Here is a 19270-nt window from a genome sequence, read left to right on the forward strand (position 1 = left end):
TGTATATTCTTATTTCATCAACTGCTGTAACAATCCTGATCAGTAGGTAAATGGCAAGTTCTCTTTGTGTCAACATCGATTTGGACTCAAAGCTCTCTTGCGTGACGCATATAGACAGAGATCAGCGCTAAACGAGGCCACGCATTGTCTGGCCCCCCCGCCCTCCCTTGGTTGCGAGCGAGCAACGTGATTGGCCCAGGCCTCGGAAAGAGTGCCCGGGGATCCAAATGTACAGGCCGCATTTAGCTTAGTGTCGAAAAATAAACACAAACAATAACAGACAAAACCGAGAAAGGAGAAATATCGACGATACATTTGAAGGAGTCCATAATCAGGTAAAACATTTCGAAACGATTGAAATTGCATATCGATTATGAGACTAAGGCCCAGTCGGCCGTTGCGGGCCTTCTTCAGCCCGTCGGAAAACAACATGGTTGATAATGCCGCATGCGCTAGCTAACATGCTAGGCTAGCTAGCTAATGTCCTTTCGCATTTACAAATGCATCGATAAATGTTTAGCTACGAGTAATGTTGTGAATGCACACGTTGATTGTATTTATTTGGGGGTATCATTGTGTTCATTTAGCACCAATCGTTGATTTATGGCGGTTTATGGAGTTTTAAAACACGCTAGCTAACAAACTAGCTAACCAAAATGGCGGAATCGAGGCTAACTAGCTAAGGTTGTTGTGGGCGCAACGTTTCAGATATAAATACACCGTAAATAACAGCCACCAAACACTATACAAACGGTTCAACTACTTATTAATGTTATATACATCCCTTTCATTGCAGTATTGCACAACGTTGCGTTTGTGGAATTTCCCCCCAGATGTCGACATTGCCGCAAAACGTCTGCACAACGCCGAACAAGCTTGCTTAGTTATTAGCTAGTTGGCTAGCCCAATAGACATAGCCCTCTACCCCACCGCCACCCAATGAATGTGGATTGACTAACATGTTTGCAAGTGTTACCACGAACATTTAGCAATCAGGTGGAAGTAGTAACACTAACTAGTTGGTTCTCTTGATTTGTTTTAAATAGCGAGTGCTCGCTAGCATGCCCTACAGTTGCATAATCCAGGCAACCATGAAATTGGGCAATGAATGTGGGCGTGTGTGGGACAGCTCAAATCATTGCAATTATGAAGCAGGAAAAACAACCGTTATATTCCTTCTAGGTCCTTTTCGACATTGAAAGCTGAAACCGTCGCATAATAGAAATATGTCCCAATATCTCATTATTCATTCATATTCCAAATGAGCTAGGACTGAGTCAAATGGCATCAACAAGTGTTAACTCATCAACAGTTTCCACTGCAGCACCAATTAAGTATGTGGTCATATTTTTCCAGCCATTAATTATGTCAAGACAGACACAGCTATGACAGTAGCAAGAATACCTCAGTTTCAGCATCCTTATCATCAGAAAATAGCTTACACAGAAGATGTTTGTGAGGGATCAGATATCTACTGGATATGTGATGTCATCAGCCTTTCACACACTTCCTCTTGTGATCCCTGGATGAAAGATCAATGTTTTCAGTGGCATCTATTTCACAGTTTATGTTGTCCCTTCTTCGAAGGGTTCTCTCCCGTGATGGAAGGAAGAAACACCATCAACACACTGTTCTTATTTTAGAGAGCATTGGCATCAAATGTGAAGGTAATACACACAGACACTAGTCAATATCCAGGGCCTGTATCCACATAGTGTCAGAGTAGGAGTACTGATCTAGGATCTGTCCACACAATATTATTCATTATGATCTAAAGGACAAACTGATCCTAGTTCAGCCCTCCTACTCTGAGATGCTTGGTGGATACCGGCCCTGATCCTCTGACATTCATGAATTCACACACAGTGTGTAACGAATATCGAACCTCTTGAAATTATGTGGAGGCCTAACATAAATAATTTTATTTAAGCCTTTTTAAGATCAAAAGAGATGGACCACGGCGGAGGGGTCTTGGAGCTACACACACAGGAGTTAAAGATGCCTCACACCATGATCATGCAAGACTTTGGTAGGTCAATATGGCCTTGTGATAATGTATACTTTGTGTTCATTTGTCTTCACTTGATCGCCCAATGCCTCATGCAAAGTTACAGTGGTGTGAAAAAGTGTTTGCCCCCTTCCTGATTTCTTATTTGTTTGCATGTTTGTCACACTTAAATGTTTCAGATCATCAAACAAATGTAAATATTAGTCAAAGATAACACAAAATGCAGTTTTGAAATGAAGGTTGTTATTAAGGGAAAACAAAATCCAAACCCACATGGCCGTGTGTGAAAAAGTGATTGCCCCCTACAACATAATAACTGGTTGGGCCACCCTTAGCAGCAACAACTGCAATCAAACATTTGCGATAACTTGCAATGAGTCTTTTACAGCGCTGTGGAGGAATTTTGGCCCACTCATCTTTGCAGAATTGTTGTAATTCAGCCACATTGGAGGGTTTTCGAGCATGAACTGCCTTAAGGTCATGCCACAGCATCTCAATAGGATTCAGGTCAGGACTTTGACTAGGCCACTCCAAAGTCTTCATTTTGTTTTTCTTCAGCCATTCAGAGGTGGACTTGCTGGTGTGTTTTGGATCATTGTCCTGCTGCAGAACCCAAGTTCGCTTCAGCTTGAGGTCACGAACGGATGGCCGGACATTCTCCTTCAGGATATTTTGGTAGACAGCAGAATTCATGGTTCCATTTATCACAGCAAGTCTTACAGGTCCTGAAGCAGCAAAACAGGCCCAGACCATCACACTACCACCACCATACAGTGGGGGAAAAAAGTATTTAGTCAGCCACCAAATGTGCAAATTTTCCCACTTAAAAATATGAGAGAGGCCTGTAATTTTCATCATAGGTACACATTTACATTTTTTACATTTACGTCATTTAGCAGACGCTCTTATCCAGAGCGACTTACAAATAGGTGCATTCACCCTATAGCCAGTGGGATAACCACTTTACAATATCTTTTTTTTTTTTTTTTTTAGGGGGGGGGGGGGGGGGGGGGGGGTAGAAGGATTACTTTATCCTATCCCAGGTATTCCTTAAAGAGGTGGGGTTTCAAATGTCTCCGGAAGGTGGTGAGTGACTCCGCTGTCCTGGCGTCGTGAGGGAGCTTGTTCCACCATTGGGGTGCCAGAGCAGCGAACAGTTTTGACTGGGCTGAGCGGGAACTATGCTTCCGCAGAGGAAGGGGAGCCAGCAGGCCAGAGGTGGATGAACGCAATGCCCTCGTTTGGATGTAGGGACTGATCAGAGCCTGAAGGTACAGAGGTGCCGATCCCCTCACAGCTCCATAGGCAAGCACCATGGTCTTGTAACAGATGCAAGCTTCAACTGGAAGCCAGTGGAGTGTGCGGAGGAGCGGGGTGACGTGAGAGAACTTGGGAAGGTTGAACACCAGACGGGCTGCGGCATTCTGGATGAGTTGTAGGGGTTTAATGGCACAGGCAGGGAGCCCAGCCAACAGCGAGTTGCAGTAATCCAGACGGGAGATGACAAGTGCCTGGATTAGGACCTGTGCCGCTTCCTGTGTAAGGCAGGGTCGTACTCTCAGAATGTTGTAGAGCATGAACCTGCAGGATCGGGTCACCGCCTTGATGTTAGCGGAGAACGACAGGGTGTTGTCCAGGGTCACGCCAAGGCTCTTCGCACTCTGGGAGGAGGACACAATGGAGTTGTCAACCGTGATGGCGAGATCATGGAACGGGCAGTCCTTCCCCGGGAGGAAGAGCAGCTCTGTCTTGCCAAGGTTCAGCTTGAGGTGGTGATCCGTCATCCATACTGATATGTCTGCCAGACATGCAGAGATGCGATTCGCCACCTGGTTATCAGAAGGGGGAAAGGAGAAGATTAGTTGTGTATCGTCAGCGTAGCAATGATAGGAGAGGCCATGTGAGGATATGACAGAGCCAAGTGACTTGGTGTATAGGGAGAATAGGAGAGGGCCTAGAACTGAGCCCTGGGGGACACCAGTGGTGAGAGCACGTGGTGCGGAGACAGCTTCTCGCCACGCCACTTGGTAGGAGCGACCGGTCAGGTAGGACGCGATCCAGGAGTGAGCCGCGCCGGAGATGCCCAGCTCGGAGAGGGTGGAGAGGAGGATCTGATGGTTCACAGTATCAAAGGCAGCAGACAGGTCTAGAAGGACAAGAGCAGAGGAGAGAGAGTTAGCTTTAGCAGTGCGGAGAGCCTCCGTGACACAGAGAAGAGCAGTCTCAGTTGAATGACCAGTCCTGAAACCTGACTGGTTTGGATCAAGAAGGTCATTCTGAGAGAGATAGCAAGAGAGTTGGCTAAAGACGGCACGCTCAATAGTTTTGGAAAGAAAAGAAAGAAGGGATACTGGTCTGTAGTTGTTGACATCAGTGGGATCGAATGTTGGTTTTTTGAGAAGGGGTGCAACTCTCGCTCTCTTGAAGACGGAAGGGACATGGCCAGCGGTCAAGGATGAGTTGATCAGCGAGGTGAGGTAGGGGAGAAGGTCACCGGAGATGGTCTGGAGAAGAGAGGAGGGGATGGGGTCAAGCGGGCAGGTTGTTGGGCGGCCTGCAGTCACAAGTCGCAGGATTTTATCTGGAGAGAGAGGGGAGAAAGAAGTCAAAGCATAGGGTAGGGCAGTGTGAGTAGGACCAGCAGTGTCATTAGACTTAACAAACGAGGATCGGATGTCGTCAACCTTCTTTTCAAAGTGGTTGACGAAGTCATCCACAGAGAGAGAGGAGGGGGGGGGGATTCAGGAGGGAGGAAAATGTGGCAAAGAGCTTCCTAGGGTTAGAGGCAGATGCTTGGAATTTAGAGTGGTAGAAAGTGGCCTTAGCAGCAGAAACAGATGAAGAAAATGTAGAGAGGAGGGAGTGAAAAGATGCCAGGTCGGCAGGGAGTTTAGTTTTCTTCCATTTCCGCTCCGCTGCCCGGAGCTCTGTTCTGTGAGCTCGCAATGAGTCATCAAGCCACGGAGCTGGAGGGGAGGACCGAGCCGGCCGGGAGGATAGGGGACACAGAGAGTCAAAGGATGCAGAAAGGGAGGAGAGGAGGGTTGAGGAGGCAGAATCAGGAGATTGGAGGGAGAAGGATTGAGCAGAGGGAAGAGATGATAGGATGGAAGAGGAGAGAGTAGTGGGAGAGAGAGAGCGAAGGGCGCATTACCATCTGTGTAGGGGCAGAGTGAGTAGTGTTGGAGGAGAGCGAGAGAGAAAAGGATACAAAGTAGTGGTCGGAGACATGGAGGGGAGTTGCAGTGAGATTAGTAGAAGAGCAGCATCTAGTAAAGATGAGGTCAAGCGTATTGCCTGCCTTGTGAGTAGGGGGGGACGGTGAGAGGGTGAGGTCAAAAGAGGAGAGGAGTGGAAAGAAGGAGGCAGAGAGAAATGAGTCAAATGTAGACGTAGGGAGGTTGAAATCCCCCAAAACTGTGAGGGGTGAGCCATCCTCAGGAAAGGAACTTATCAAGACGTCAAGCTCATTGATGAACTCTCCAAGGGAACCTGGAGGGCGATAGATGACAAGGATATTAAGCTTAAATGGGCTAGTGACTGTGACAGCATGGAATTCAAATGAGGAGATAGACAGATGGGTTAGGGGAAAAATTGAGAATGTCCACTTGGGAGAGATGAGGATTCCTGTGCCACCACCCCTCTGACCAGATGCTCTCGGGGTATGCGAGAACACATGGTCAGACGAGGAGAGAGCAGTAGGAGTAGCAGTGTTTTCAGTGGTAATCAATGTTTCCGTCAGCGCCAGGAAGTCGAGGGACTGGAGGGTAGCATAGGCTGGGATGAAGTCAGCCTTGTTGGCAGCAGAACGGCAGTTCCAGAGGCTGCCTGAGACCTGGAACTCCAGGTGTGGGGTGCGTGCAGGGACCACCAGGTTAGAGAGGCAGCAGCCACGCGGTGTGAGGCGTTTGTGTAGCCTGTGCGGAGAGGAGAGAACAGGGATAGGCAGAGGCATAGTTGACAGGCTGTAGCAAATGGCTACAATAATGCAGAGGAGATCGGAATGAAATGAACTAAACATCTGGGAAAGGAGAGAGTAAAAACCAAAACTCCCAAATATAACTCTCCCAACTTCACCTCAGAAACTATAATTGTTTCACTGAACCACCCGAATAAAACTCTCCCAACTTCCACTTTAGAAATTAGAATTGTTGTGAACTACAGCGGTTCAATGTTTCAAGGAATAGACTCAACTTACTTTATTCAGCTAGCTAACTATGACGCTATAGCTAACTAGCATGCTAGCATCCAATAACACACAGTTTAGCACCAATACTTGGTTACAACAAACTACCAATAGTGTGTTAACACACTAAACAGATAATTCGTGTCCGTGTCTAGTTCCTTTCATAACGCAGCAATAATTAAACGTTGGCTAGCTAGCACAACTATATTGTATTTAGCTGCTACAGTACAGCTAGCTGGTCGTGTTGGCTAGCTAGCAATGGCTGCTGTGTTGACTTTGTTTGAATAACGGCGGCGCTGCGAACAAATGTAGCTGGCTAAAAGGATATTGTATTTAGTTGCTAATAGCTACTCGCCAGCTAGTCCAGGAGGTGAGTTAGCTAGCTAGCTAGCTTCGTGCTACACCCGGCACCGCCGAATACAATGCTAACCTACAATAACTACCCACAACAGCCCACGATGCCTACCTATAATACCTAATAATATACAGCCCACGATGCCTACCTATAATACCTAACTACAATCTAAATACATAGTTTAAGCCTTACTCGACAAAGCCCAAGCTATGTATAAAGCCAAACTTACCCGACGCCAGCTGTCTGGGTGGCAGACTGCAATCAGTAGCTGTAATTAAGTACAGCAGCCACCAACCACCTAACGTTAATGCCTCGGATAATGAGGTTAGAAAAACAGCTGAATGGTAGGTAGCTAGCTGGCTTAATTACAGGTACTCTTAAGTGTGAAATAACATTGGAAACAACTATCCACAGTTGCTAAAAGTTACCAGTAGCTACCCGCTAGCTAGCTAGCTTTGTTGGTCCAGGTAGTGGGTTAGCTAGCCTCGTGCTTCGCCGGGCTCCGCCGAATACAATACTTACCTACAATAATTACCTACAATAACCTACAATAACTACCTAAGTAAACTACCTACAATACCTAACTACAATACCTACCTACAATCTAAATACATGGTTTAAGCTTTACTCAACACCATATAAGAAGCCAAGCTTACGTCCTGCTAGAGAAAACACAACCTCTCCCGACCAGGAACAGCCAGGGCGAAGTGGAAAAAGTCAAGGGTCACATCAACTATGACAGACAAATTGAGAATTTTTTCTCTCCAGAAAATCACATTGTAGGATTTTTAATGAATTTATTTGCAAATTATGGTGGAAAATAAGTATTTGGTCACCTACAAACAAGCAAGATTTCTGGCTCTCACAGACCTGTAACTTCTTTAAGAGGCTCCTCTGTCCTCCACTCGTTACCTGTATTAATGGCACCTGTTTGAACTTATCAGTATAAAAAACACCTGTCCACAACCTCAAACAGTCACACTCCAAAATCCACTATGGCCAAGACCAAAGAGCTGTCAAAGGACACCAGAAACAAAATTGTAGACCTGCACCAGGCTGGGAAGACTGAATCTGCAATAGGTAAGCAGCTTGGTTTGAATAAATCAACTGTGAGAGCAATTATTAGGAAATGGAAGACATACAAGACCACTGATAATCTCCCTCGATCTGGGGCTCCACGCAAGATCTCACCCCGTGGGGTCAAAATGATCACAAGAACGGTGAGCAAAGTGAATGACCTGCAGAGAGCTGGGACCAAAGTAACAAAGCCTACCATCAGTAACACACTACGCCGCCAGGGACTCAAATCCTGCAGTGCCAGACGTGTCCCCATGCTTAAGCCAGTACATGTCCAGGCCCGTCTGAAGTTTGCTAGAGTGCATTTGGATGATCCAGAAGAGGATTGGGAGAATGTCATATGGTCAGATGAAACCAAAATATAACTTTTTGGTAAAAACTCAACTCGTCGTGTTTGGAGGACAAAGAATGCTGAGTTGCATCCAAAGAACACCATACCTACTGTGAAGCATGGGGGTGGAAACATCATGCTTTGGGGCTGTTTTTCTGCAAAGGGACCAGGACGACTGATCCGTGTAAAGGAAAGAATGAATGGGGCCATGTATTGTGAGATTTTGAGTGAAAACCTCCTTCCATTTTCTGGAATTTTTTTTCTCATTTTGTCTGTCATAGTTGACGTGTACCTATGATGAAAATTACAGGCCTCTCTCATCTTTTTAAGTGGGAGAACTTGCACAATTGGTGGCTGACTAAATACTTTTTTCCCCCACTGTATTTTACTGTTGGTATGATGTTCTTTTTCTGAAATGCAGTGTTACTTTTACGCCAGATGTAATGGGACACACACCTTCCAAAAAGTTAAACTTTTGTCTCGTCAGTCCACAGAGTATTTTCCCAAAGGTCTTGGGGATCATCATATGTTTTCTGGCAAAAATGAGATGAGCCTTAATGTTCTTTTTGCTCAGCAGTGGTTTTCTTCTCTTTCTTATGGTGGAGTCATGAACACTGACCTTAACTGAGGCAAGTGAGGCCTGCAGCTCTTTGGATGTTGTTGTGGGGTCTTTTGTGACCTCTTGGATGAGTCGTCGCTGCGCTCTTTGGGTAATTTTGGTCGGCCAGCCACTCCTGGGAAGGTTCACCACTGTTCCATGTTTTCACCATTTGTGGATAATGGCTCTCACTGTGGTTCGCTGGAGTCCCAAAGCTTTAGAAATGGCTTTATAACATTTTCCAGACTGATGGATTTCAATTACTTTCTTTCTCATTTGTTCCTGAATTTCTTTGGATCTCGGCATGATGTCTAGCTTTTGAGGATCTTTTGGTCTACTTCACTTTGTCAGGCAGGTCCTATTTAAGTGATTCCTTGATTGAGAACAGGTGTGGCAGTAATCAGGCCTGGGTGTGGCTAGAGGAATTGAACTCAGGTGTGATAAACCACAGTTGAGTTGTTATAACAGGGGGGCAAACACTTTTTCACACAGGGCCATGTAGGTTTGGATTTTGTTTTCCCTTAATAATAACAACCTTCATTTCAAAACTGCATTTTGTGTTTACTTATGTTATCTTTGACTAATATTTACATTTGTTTGATGATCTGAAACATTTAAGTGTGACAAACATGCAAACAAATAAGAAATCAGGAAGGGGGCAAACACTTTTTCACACCACTGTAACTTTGCATGAGGCATTGGGCTATGCAAACGCTTGATTGCAGTTGTTGCTGCTAAGGGTGGCCCAACCAGTTATTAGGTTGTAGGGGGCAATCACTTTTTCACAAAGGGCCATGTGGGTTTGGATTTTGTTTTCCCTTAATAATAACAACCTTCATTTCAAAACTGCATTTTGTGTTTACTTGTGTTATCTTTGACTAATATTTAAATTTGTTTGATGATCTGAAACATTTAAGTGTGACAAACATGCAAACAAATAAGAAATCAGGAAGGGGGCAAACACTTTTTCACACCACTGTAGATGCTGACCACTCTACAGCAATGTCTTGTGTAGCTGTATCTTAGTACTTTTTCTTTGTGCTTTTCCACTAAGAGGAAAGCCTGGAAAAGCCTCAGGACAAACCAGGGCTGCAGTGGAAAAACATTCCTGTAATAATATTCCCCCTCGTACTGTTTCCCTGTACAGTGGCAGGAATGAGGGGCCTGGCCCACATCGATGGGGATCACATTGTGGTGTCTGTGCCTGAGGGCATGCTCCTGTCTGACATCATGACGGACGAAGGCATCCTGCTGGAGCACGGCCTGGAGGTGCAGGGCCTCGAGTCGGAGGTGGAGGTGGAGGTGGAAGGCTTTGGAGCGGGGGTGGTGGAGCTGGAGAGACAGATGGTCGAGAGCCTCGAGACGGATGTGGTTGAAGGCCTGGAGGTTGAGGGCCTGGAGGCGGAGGTGGAAGTCGAGGGCCTTGAGGAAGAGGTAGAGGTCCTAGAGGAGTATCTAGAGACTGAGGTGATTGAAGGCCCTGATATCAGCCACGAGCACTTGCTGGGGGCCGAAGTGGCCATCGAGGAGGCTCTGGACTCTCACCACCACCACCATGTTCTAACCTCAGACCTCATCCAGGGCTCAGTCCACCACCACCACCACCACATGCCAGACCAGCTTTTTGTGGAGCACCAGGAGGAGGACGGGGTGGAGGGCTTGGACCAGGAGGTGATGGTTGGGGAGGAGGTGGGGGAGGAGGAGACTGTGATCCAGGCCCACGAGGAGCTGCCGGTGGAGGTGGAGGCTGTCTCTCTACAGACTGACGAGGATGAGGACGATGAGAAGAGTACCTCGGAGGACTACCTCATGATCTCCTGTGAGTCAACTAGCCCTACAAACAGACTAATAAGGCTTGATTTCATTTAATGATTTTCTATGATCAATTATATAAAGTGTGGGGTTCTGTATTTGAATTAGGGCTGTCCCCGACTGAAAAAAAATCTTGGTCGACCAAAAGTCGTCTGTTCTTTCGACCAATCGATTGCTCCAAATTTTTAGACACACCCTATGTGTTTTCATTAAATCAACTATGTGCATTGAGCTTGTCTGATACTATCCAGGTCTGTGCCCAAACAGTTTGAGCTTCTACTTCTAAAAATCCACCTTTCCAGAAATAAGTCTCTCACTGTTGCCGCTTGCTACAGACCCCCCTCAGCCCCCAGCTGTGCCCTGAACACCATATGTGAATTGATTGCCCCCCATCTATCCTCAGAGTTCGTATTGCTTGGTGACCTAAACTGGGATATGCTTAACACCCCGGCCATCCTACAATCTAAACTAGATGCCCTCAATCTCACACAAATTATCAAGGAACCTACCAGGTACAACCCTAAATCCGTAAACATGGGCACCCTCTTAGATATCATCCTGACTAATTTACCCTCTAAATACACTTCCGCTGTCTTCAACCAGGATCTCAGCGATCACTGCCTCATTGCCTGCGTCCGTAATGGGTCCGCGGTCAAGCCACCAGCCCTCATCACTGTCAAACGCTCCCTGAAACACTTCAGCGAGCAGGCCTTTCTAATTGACGTGGCCCGTGTATCCTGGATGGAAATTGTCGCAACCCCTATCACCAGCCAGTTCAACGTCTCTTTCGTATCGTCTGAGATCCCCAGAGATTGGAAAGCTGCCGTGGTCATCCCCCTCTTCAAAGGGGGTGACACTCTAGATCCAAACTGTTACAGACCCATATCCATCCTGCCCTGCCTTTCGAAAGTAATTGAAAGCCAAGTTAACAAACAGATCACCGACCATTTAGAATCCCACCGTACCTTCTCCGCTATGCAATCTGGTTTCAGAGCTGGTCATGGGTGTACCTCAGCCACGTTCAAGGTCCTAAACGATATAATAACCGTGATCGATAAAAGACAGTACTGTGCAGCCGTCTTCATCGACCTGGCCAAGGCTTTTGACTCTGTCAATCACTGCATTCTTATTGGCAGACTTAATAGCCTTGGTTTCTCAAATGACTGCCTCGCCTTGTTCACCAACTACTTCTCAGATAGAGTTCAATGTGTCAAATCGGAGGGCCTGTTGTCTGGGCCTCTGGCAGTCTCTATGGGGGTGCCACAGGGTTCAAATCTCGGGCCGACTCTATTCTCTGTGTATATCAATGATGTCGCTCTTGCTGCTGGTGACTCTCAGATCCACCTCTACGCAGACGACACCATTTTGTATACATCTGGCCCTTCATTGGACACTGTGTTAACAAACCTCCAAATGAGCTTCAATGCCATACATAACTCCTTCCGTGGCCTCCAACTGCTCCTAAACGCTAGTAAAACTAAATGCATGCTCTTCAATCGAACGCTGCTTGCACCCGCCTGCCTGACTAGAATCACTACTCTCGGCGGCTCTGACTTAGAATATGTGGACAACTACAAATACCTAGGTGTCTGGTTAGACTGTAAACTCTCCTTCCAGACTCACATTAAGCATCTCCAATCCAAAGTTAAATCTAGAATCGGCTTCCTATTTCGCCACAAAGCCTCCTTCACTCATGCTGCTAAACATGCCCTCGTAAAACTGACTATCCTACCATTTAAATTTTTTTAATTTACGTCATTTAGCAGACGCTCTTATCCAGCTCTTAGTGGGTTCGATCCCCGGGACCACCCATACGTAAAAATGTATGCACACATGACTGTAAGTCGTTTGGATAAAAGCATCTGCTAAATGGCATATTATATTATATTATTCAGAGCGACTTAGTTAGTGAGTGCATACATTATTTTTTTATTTTTCATACTGGCCCCCCGTGGGAATCGAACCCACAACCCTGGCGTTGCAAACGCCATGCTGTACCAACTGAGCTACATCCCTGCCGGCCATTCCCTCCCCTACCCTGGACGACGCTGGGCCAATTGTGCGCCGCCCCATGGGTCTCCCGGTCACAGCCGGCTACGACAGAGCCTGGATTCGAACCAGGCTCTCTAGTGGCACAGCTAGCACGGCAATGCAGTGCCTTAGACCACTGCGCCACTCGGGAGTGGGATCCTTGACTTCGGCGATATCATTTACAAAATAGCTTCCAACACTCTACTCAGCAAATTGGATGTAGTCTATCACAGTGCCATCCGTTTTGTCACCAAAGCCCCATATACTACCCACCATTGTGACCTGTACGCTCTCGTTGGCTGGCCCTCACTACATATTCGTCGCCAAACCCACTGGCTCCAGGTCATCTATAAAGCCCTTCTAGGCAAATCCCTGCCATATCTTAGCTCATTGGTCACCATAGCAACACCCACCCGTAGTATGCGTTCCAGCAGGTATATCTCACTGGTCATCCCCAAAGCCAACACCTCCTTTGGTCGCCATTCCTTCCAGTTCTCTGCTGCAAGTGACTGGAACGAACTGCTAAAATCTCTGAAGCTGGAGACACTTATCTCCCTCACTGTCTTTAAGCGTCAGTTGTCAGAGCAGCTTACCGATCACTGCACCTGTACACAGCCTATCTGTAATTAGCCCACCCAACTACCTCATCCCCATATTGTTATTTACATTGTAATTTATTTTGGTCATTTGCACCCCAGTATCTCTATTTGCACATCTTCTTCTGCACATCTATCACTCCAGTGTTAACACTAAATTATAATTGTAATTGTTTTGCACTATGGCCTATTTATTGCCTTACCTCCATAACTTACTACATTTGCACACACTGTATATAGATTTTCTATTGTGTGTTATTGACTGTACGTTTTGTTTATTCCATATGTAACTCTGTGTTGTTGTTGTTGTTTTTTCCGCACTGCTTTGCTTTATCTTGGCCAGGTCGCAGTTGTAAATGAGAACTTGTTCTCAACTGGCTTACCTGGTTAAATAAAGGTTAAATAAAATAAAATAAATAAAAAAGCTTACGGTTCGATGCCTCAAAAGTGCGCCAGAGATCTAAATAACCAGAAGGAAAAAACCTTAACCTGACCCAACTATTCTCCTCCCGCTCCTGCTGGCTTTCACAGATTCTGCCATTACTCTCCTCAAGTTGCCGGTAATAGGCTACACGAGGAGTCGGCAACCTTTCTCATGTGAAATGCCAATTTATCTTACGATTTCTACTGATCTGCGTGCAAGTTATCGTTTTCATTTGCACATTTTCTTGAAACAGGTTCATTTAATTAATAATAACGTCTTCATATCTCAAAATCATTGTCATGTGGTTAATCAGAATTCTATCCAAATCTAAATGAAAATTATACAAACCTAAAAAGTAACTTCTATTTCCATTGCCAACTATGTAAAAATAGCCTACACAAAGCCAACAAATAAAAACATTGCAGCCTGCAGGTAGAAAAATCCTGATTTAAAAAAAATTAATCCTTTAAATCACATAATCTGCAACAAACTTGAAACATTGTATCAACTATTAACTTGTGTCCTGCCCAAAGCTTGCACTAACGAACTTGCAACATTGTATAAAATATTCTGGGCCCTCAGTTTCTGCCAGTGAGCTCGGGACAGACACAGCTGTAGGCTATTTGCGCAAGGGATAAGAAGCAGTGCTTGACTTGGGCAGGAGCTCACCGGAGCTGAGTACCGGCACCTCAAATGTTCTACTGCTTGAGCTCCTGTTCCTCTTATAGAATATTAGCTCAAAAGTATTGTGGAGCTCCTGCACCTACAGTTGAAGTCGGAAGTTTACATACACCATAGCCAAATACATTTAAACTCAGTTTTTCACAATTCCTGACATTTAATCCTAGTAAAAATTCCCCGTCTTAGGTCAGTTAGGATCACCACTTTATTTTAAGAATGTGAAATGTCAGAATAATAGTAGAGATAATGATTTCTTTCAGCTTTTATTTCTTTCATCACATTCCCAGTGGGTCAGAAGTTTACATACACTCAGTTAGTATTTGGTAGCATTGCCTTTAAATTGTTTAACTTGGGTCAAACGTTTCAGGTAGCTTCCAACAATAAGTTGGGTGAATTTTGGCCCATTCCTCCTGACAGAGCTGGTGTAACTGAGTCAGGTTTGTAGGCCTCCTTGCTCGCACACGCTTTTTCAGTTCTGCCCACAACTTTCTATAGGATTGAGGTCAGGGCTTTGTGATAGCCACTCCAAAACCTTGACATTGATGTCCTTAAGCCATTTTGCCACAACTTTGGAAGTATGCTTGGGGTCATTGTCCATTTGGAAGACCCATTTGCGACCAAGCTTTAACTTCCTGACTGATGTCTTGAGATGTTCTTCAATATATCCACAATTTTCCTTCCTCATGATGCCATCTATTTTGTGAAGTGCACCAGTCCTTCCTGCAGCAAAGCACCCCTACAGCATGATGCTGCCACCCCCGTGCTTCACGGTTGGGATGGTGTTCTTCGGCTTGCAAGCATCCCCTTTTTCCTCCAAACATATCGATGGTCATTATGGCCCAAAAGTTCTATTTTTGTTTCATCAGACCAGAGGACATTTCTCCAAAAAGTACGATCTTTGTCCTCATGTGCAGTTGCAAACCGTAGTCTGGCTTTTTTATGGCGGTTTTGGAGCAGTGGCTTCTTCCTTGCTGAGCGGCCTTTCAGGTTATGTTGATATAGGACTCGTTTTACTGTGGATATAGATACTTTTGTACCTGTTTCCTCCAGCATTCACAAGGTCCTTTGCTGTTGTTCTGGGATTGATTTGCACTTTTTGCACCAAAGTACGTTCATCTCTAGGAGACAGAACGCATCTACTTCCTGAGCGGTATGACAACTGCATGGTCCCATGGTGTTTATACTTGCGTACTATTGTTTGTACAGATGAACGTGGTACCTTCAGGCGTTTGGAAATTGCTCCCAAGGATGAACCAGACTTGTGGAGGTCTACCATTTTTTTTCTGTGGTCTTGGCTGATTTCTTTTGATTTTCCCATGATGTCAAGCAAAGAGGCACTGAGTTTGAAGGTAGGCCTTGAAATACATCCACAGGTACACAATGATGTCAATTAGCCTATCAGAAGCTTCTAAAGCCATGACATTATTTTCTGGAATTTTCCAAGCTGTTTAAAGGCACAGTCAACTTCGTGTATGTAAACTTCTGACCCACTGGAATTGTGATACAGTGAATTATAAGTGAAATAATCTGTCTGTAAACAATTGTTGGGAAAATTACTTGTCATGCACAGAGTAGATGTCCTAACCGACTTGCCAAAACTATAGTTTGTTAACAAGACATTTGTGGAGTTGTTGAAAAACTAGTTTTAATGACTCCACCTAAGTGTATGTAAACTTCCGACTTTAACTGTAAATATAAACAGTACCAGCACCCAAAATGAGTACTGGAACCTATTTCAGTCCAAGTCAAGCCTATTTTATGACGTTTTCACTGGATCAGAGCATGACATTTTTCACGCTGAGTTGGTTATCGAAGGGGAGAGAGCTGGAAATATTTTTCAAATACATTGAGGAACTATTGTAATTCTCAATGGATGTAAAAAAAAAAGACTTTGATTGCTTGCTGTTTGAGGTGAAGAAAACATTACTTTGAGATGCTCCACAGGTCATTAGTGGTGGTGCGTTAAGCCAATCAGAAATACTATCAGATCCCCAAATGGGCACTTTTTATATGTCTACATTTGCACTCATGCCAGGTAGCCTATAGGCCTACTTCTATGCGTGCGCGTCCTTACTCAACATTGACACGAGCGCTCCAAACAAAAGACAATGACTAAATTGACAGAACTCGTAAATTGATTTAAATAAACCAAAAGTTGTTTCTCACAAGTGTAGCATAGGTTGTGCACTCTGCAAATAATGTGTCCACTCTGACAATGAGAACAGGAAGACTGGAATAATATTGCCTAGATTAAAAGAAATGACCGTAACCAAAGTAACAAACATTGTAGATTTAAAAATTATAGGCATTAACGGTAAATGTACTACTGGTGATATATGTAATGGGGAATTGATAAGACACTAACAATTAAAAGCAAACAATTCACACAAGTTGAAGTTCTGAAACAATGTGCACAAATTGGCGGGAGAGAACGCATTCTGGAGAGAGACGTGAATTGTGCTACTGGGTGCATGGTCAATCCAAAGTCAGCATTGGCCATGCAGCATTTACAGTGATTTGGCCTCAGCAGAAATCAGGGCATTCATACTTCTTGCGCTTCGCGGAGCAGTGCAGAGCTGTTGTCAAGGAAGTTAGTTTGTGTTTATACAGGATGTACCTACCGTCAACCAATCATGTCAATGCGGAGCTATACAGAGCCCTCCTCATTGTTACAACATTTTGGAGGCGCATGGCGATGTGGTACAGAGCTCGATTTGGCCTCTGCATGCCTCTGGAGGCTCCGCAAATACACTACCAGTCAAAAGTTTGAACACACCTACTCATTCAAGGGTATTTCTTGATTTTTACATTTATTTTACATTGTAGAATAATAGTGAAGACATCAAAACTATGAAATAACACGGATGGAATCATGTAGTAACCAAAAAAGTGTTAAACAAATCAAAATATATTTTAAATTTGAGATTCTTCAAATAGCCACCCTTTGCCTTGATGACAGCTTTGCACACTCTTGGCATTCTCTCAACCAGCTTCATGAGGTACTCACCTGGAATGCATTTCAATTAACAGGTGTACCTTCTTAAAAGTTAATTTGTGGAATTAATGCGTTTGAGCCAATCAGTTGTGTTGTGACAAGGTAGATAGGTATACAGAAGATAGCCCTATTTGGTAAAAGACCAAGTCCATATTATGGCAAGAACCACTCAAATAAGCAAAGAGAAACGACAGTCCATCATGAATTTAAGATATGAAGGCCAGTTAATATGGAAAATTCCAAGAACTTTGAAAGTTTCTTCAAGTGCAGTCGCAAAAACCATCAAACGCTATGATGAAACTGGCTCTCATGAGGACCACCACAGGAATGGAAGACCCAGAGTTACCTCTGCTGTAGAGGATACGTTCATTAGAGTTACCAGCCTCAGAAATTGCAGCCCAAATAAATGCTTCACAGAGTTCAAGTAACAGACACATCTCAACATCAACTGTTCAGAGGAGACTGTGTGAATCAGGCCTTCATGGTCGAATTGCTGCAACCAAACCACTACTAAAGGACCAATAAGAAGAAGAGACCTGCTTGGGCCAAGAAACACGAGCAATGGACATTAGACCGGTGGAAATGTGTCCTTTGGTCTGGATCCAAATTAGAGATTTTTGGTTCCACCCGCCGTGTCTTTGTGAGAAGCGGTGTGGGTGAATGGATGATCTCTGCATGTGTATTACCCACCGTAAAGCATGGAGGAGGAGGTGTTATGGTGTGGGGGTGCTTTGCTGGTGTCACTGTCTGATTTATTTCGAAATCAAGGCACACTTAACCAGCATGGCTACCACAGCATTCTACAGCAATATGCCATCCCATCTGGTTTGGGCTTAGTGGGACTATCATTTGTTTTTCAACAGGACAATGACCCAACACACCTCCAGGCTGTGTAAGGGCTATTTTACCAAGAAGGAGAGTGATTGAGTGCTGCATCAGATGACCTGGCCTCCACAATCCCCCAACCTCAACCAAATTGAGATGGTTTGGGATGAGTCGGACGGCAGAGTGAAGGAAAAGCAGCCAACAAGTGCTCAGCATATGTGGGAACTCCTTCAAGACTGTTGGAAAAGCATTCCAGGTGAAACTGGTTGAGAGAATGCCAAGAGTGTGCAAAGCTGTCATCAAGGCAAAGGGTGGCTATTTTAATATATTTTGATTTGTTAAAAAAAAAAAAATGTTTACTACATGATTCCATATGTCTTATTTCATAGTTTTGATGTTTCCAATATTATTCTACAGTGTAGAAAATAGTAAAATTAAAGAAAAACCCTGGAATGAGTAGGTGTGTCCAAACTGTTGACTGGTACTGTGGCTGTGTGTTTATTTATTTATTTATTTGTTACTGCTCGACCTAAAACAATCTCAGTCGACCAACAGCCTAACGACCAAACAATCGACCAGTCGACTAATTGGGGTCAGCCCTAATTTGAATAATTGTTTACATCCACTGCAAATGAATAGGCTAGAATATAGCTGAAGGTTAGTTTGTAGCCAGTTTCTGAAGTCCATTTTGAGAGTATATTTCATGAACTCTTCTGGGCATTTTTGCCTTCCAAGTCCTTGTTATTGACCGCTACCCTGCTGCTGGGTAAAAGCTGTGATGTGTTATTTTGTGTCCATCCAGTGGATGACGTTGTTGAGATGCTGGACAGAGGAGACACTCCTCTGGAGATCACTGCTGTATTCTTACTGTGTGTGTGTGTGTGTGTGTGTGTGTGTCCGTCCGTCCATCCAGTGGATGACGTTGGTGAGAAGCTGGACATAGGAGACACTCCTCTGGAGATCACTACTGAGGTGATGCAGGACGAAGGCTCCAACAAGGACGGGTCTGAGGTCATCAAGGTCTACATCTTCAAAGCCGAGGCCGATGACGATGTGGAGATAGGTGAGTGGTACTACTTCCGCATTCGAAGGAACTCGGAACTCTCCGACATCAGTGCGTTCAAGACATTTTACATTTGAGTAATTTAGCAGACGCTCTTATCCAGAGCGACTTACAGTTAGTGAGTGCATACATTTTTCATACTGGCCCCCCGTGGGAATCGAACCCACAACCCTGGCGTTGCAAGCGCCATGCTCTACCAACTGAGCTACAGGAGGCCACTGGGAACGCAGAAAAAAATTAGCTCAGACTGGGGAAAAATCGGTTTAAATGGTCATCCAACTCGGAATT

At 44.7% G+C, this 19270-nt stretch overlaps 1 protein-coding gene across 2 annotated transcripts in view; it reads left to right on the forward strand.

Annotated features, from left to right (window-relative positions):
• The first annotated feature begins 200 nt into the window (after positions 1–200).
• Positions 201–19270, forward strand: part of LOC311107902 (zinc finger protein 711-like) — a 60478-nt gene continuing 41408 nt past the window's right edge. The window contains exons 1-5 of one of the 2 annotated variants that reach the window (XM_084150498.1): positions 201–335; positions 1588–1667; positions 1931–2029; positions 9703–10374; positions 18833–18982. In XM_084150498.1, coding sequence (XP_084006624.1) covers positions 1951–2029; positions 9703–10374; positions 18833–18982 — 901 coding nt within the window. In that variant the 5' untranslated portion in view covers positions 201–335; positions 1588–1667; positions 1931–1950. The remainder of the gene's footprint in view (positions 336–1587; positions 1668–1930; positions 2030–9702; positions 10375–18832; positions 18983–19270) is intronic. The other variant, XM_084150499.1, reaches the window with a different exon arrangement.

This window comes from Coregonus lavaretus (assembly GCF_964263955.1).
Source record: "Coregonus lavaretus genome assembly, chromosome: 32".
Taxonomy (NCBI): domain Eukaryota; kingdom Metazoa; phylum Chordata; class Actinopteri; order Salmoniformes; family Salmonidae; genus Coregonus; species Coregonus lavaretus.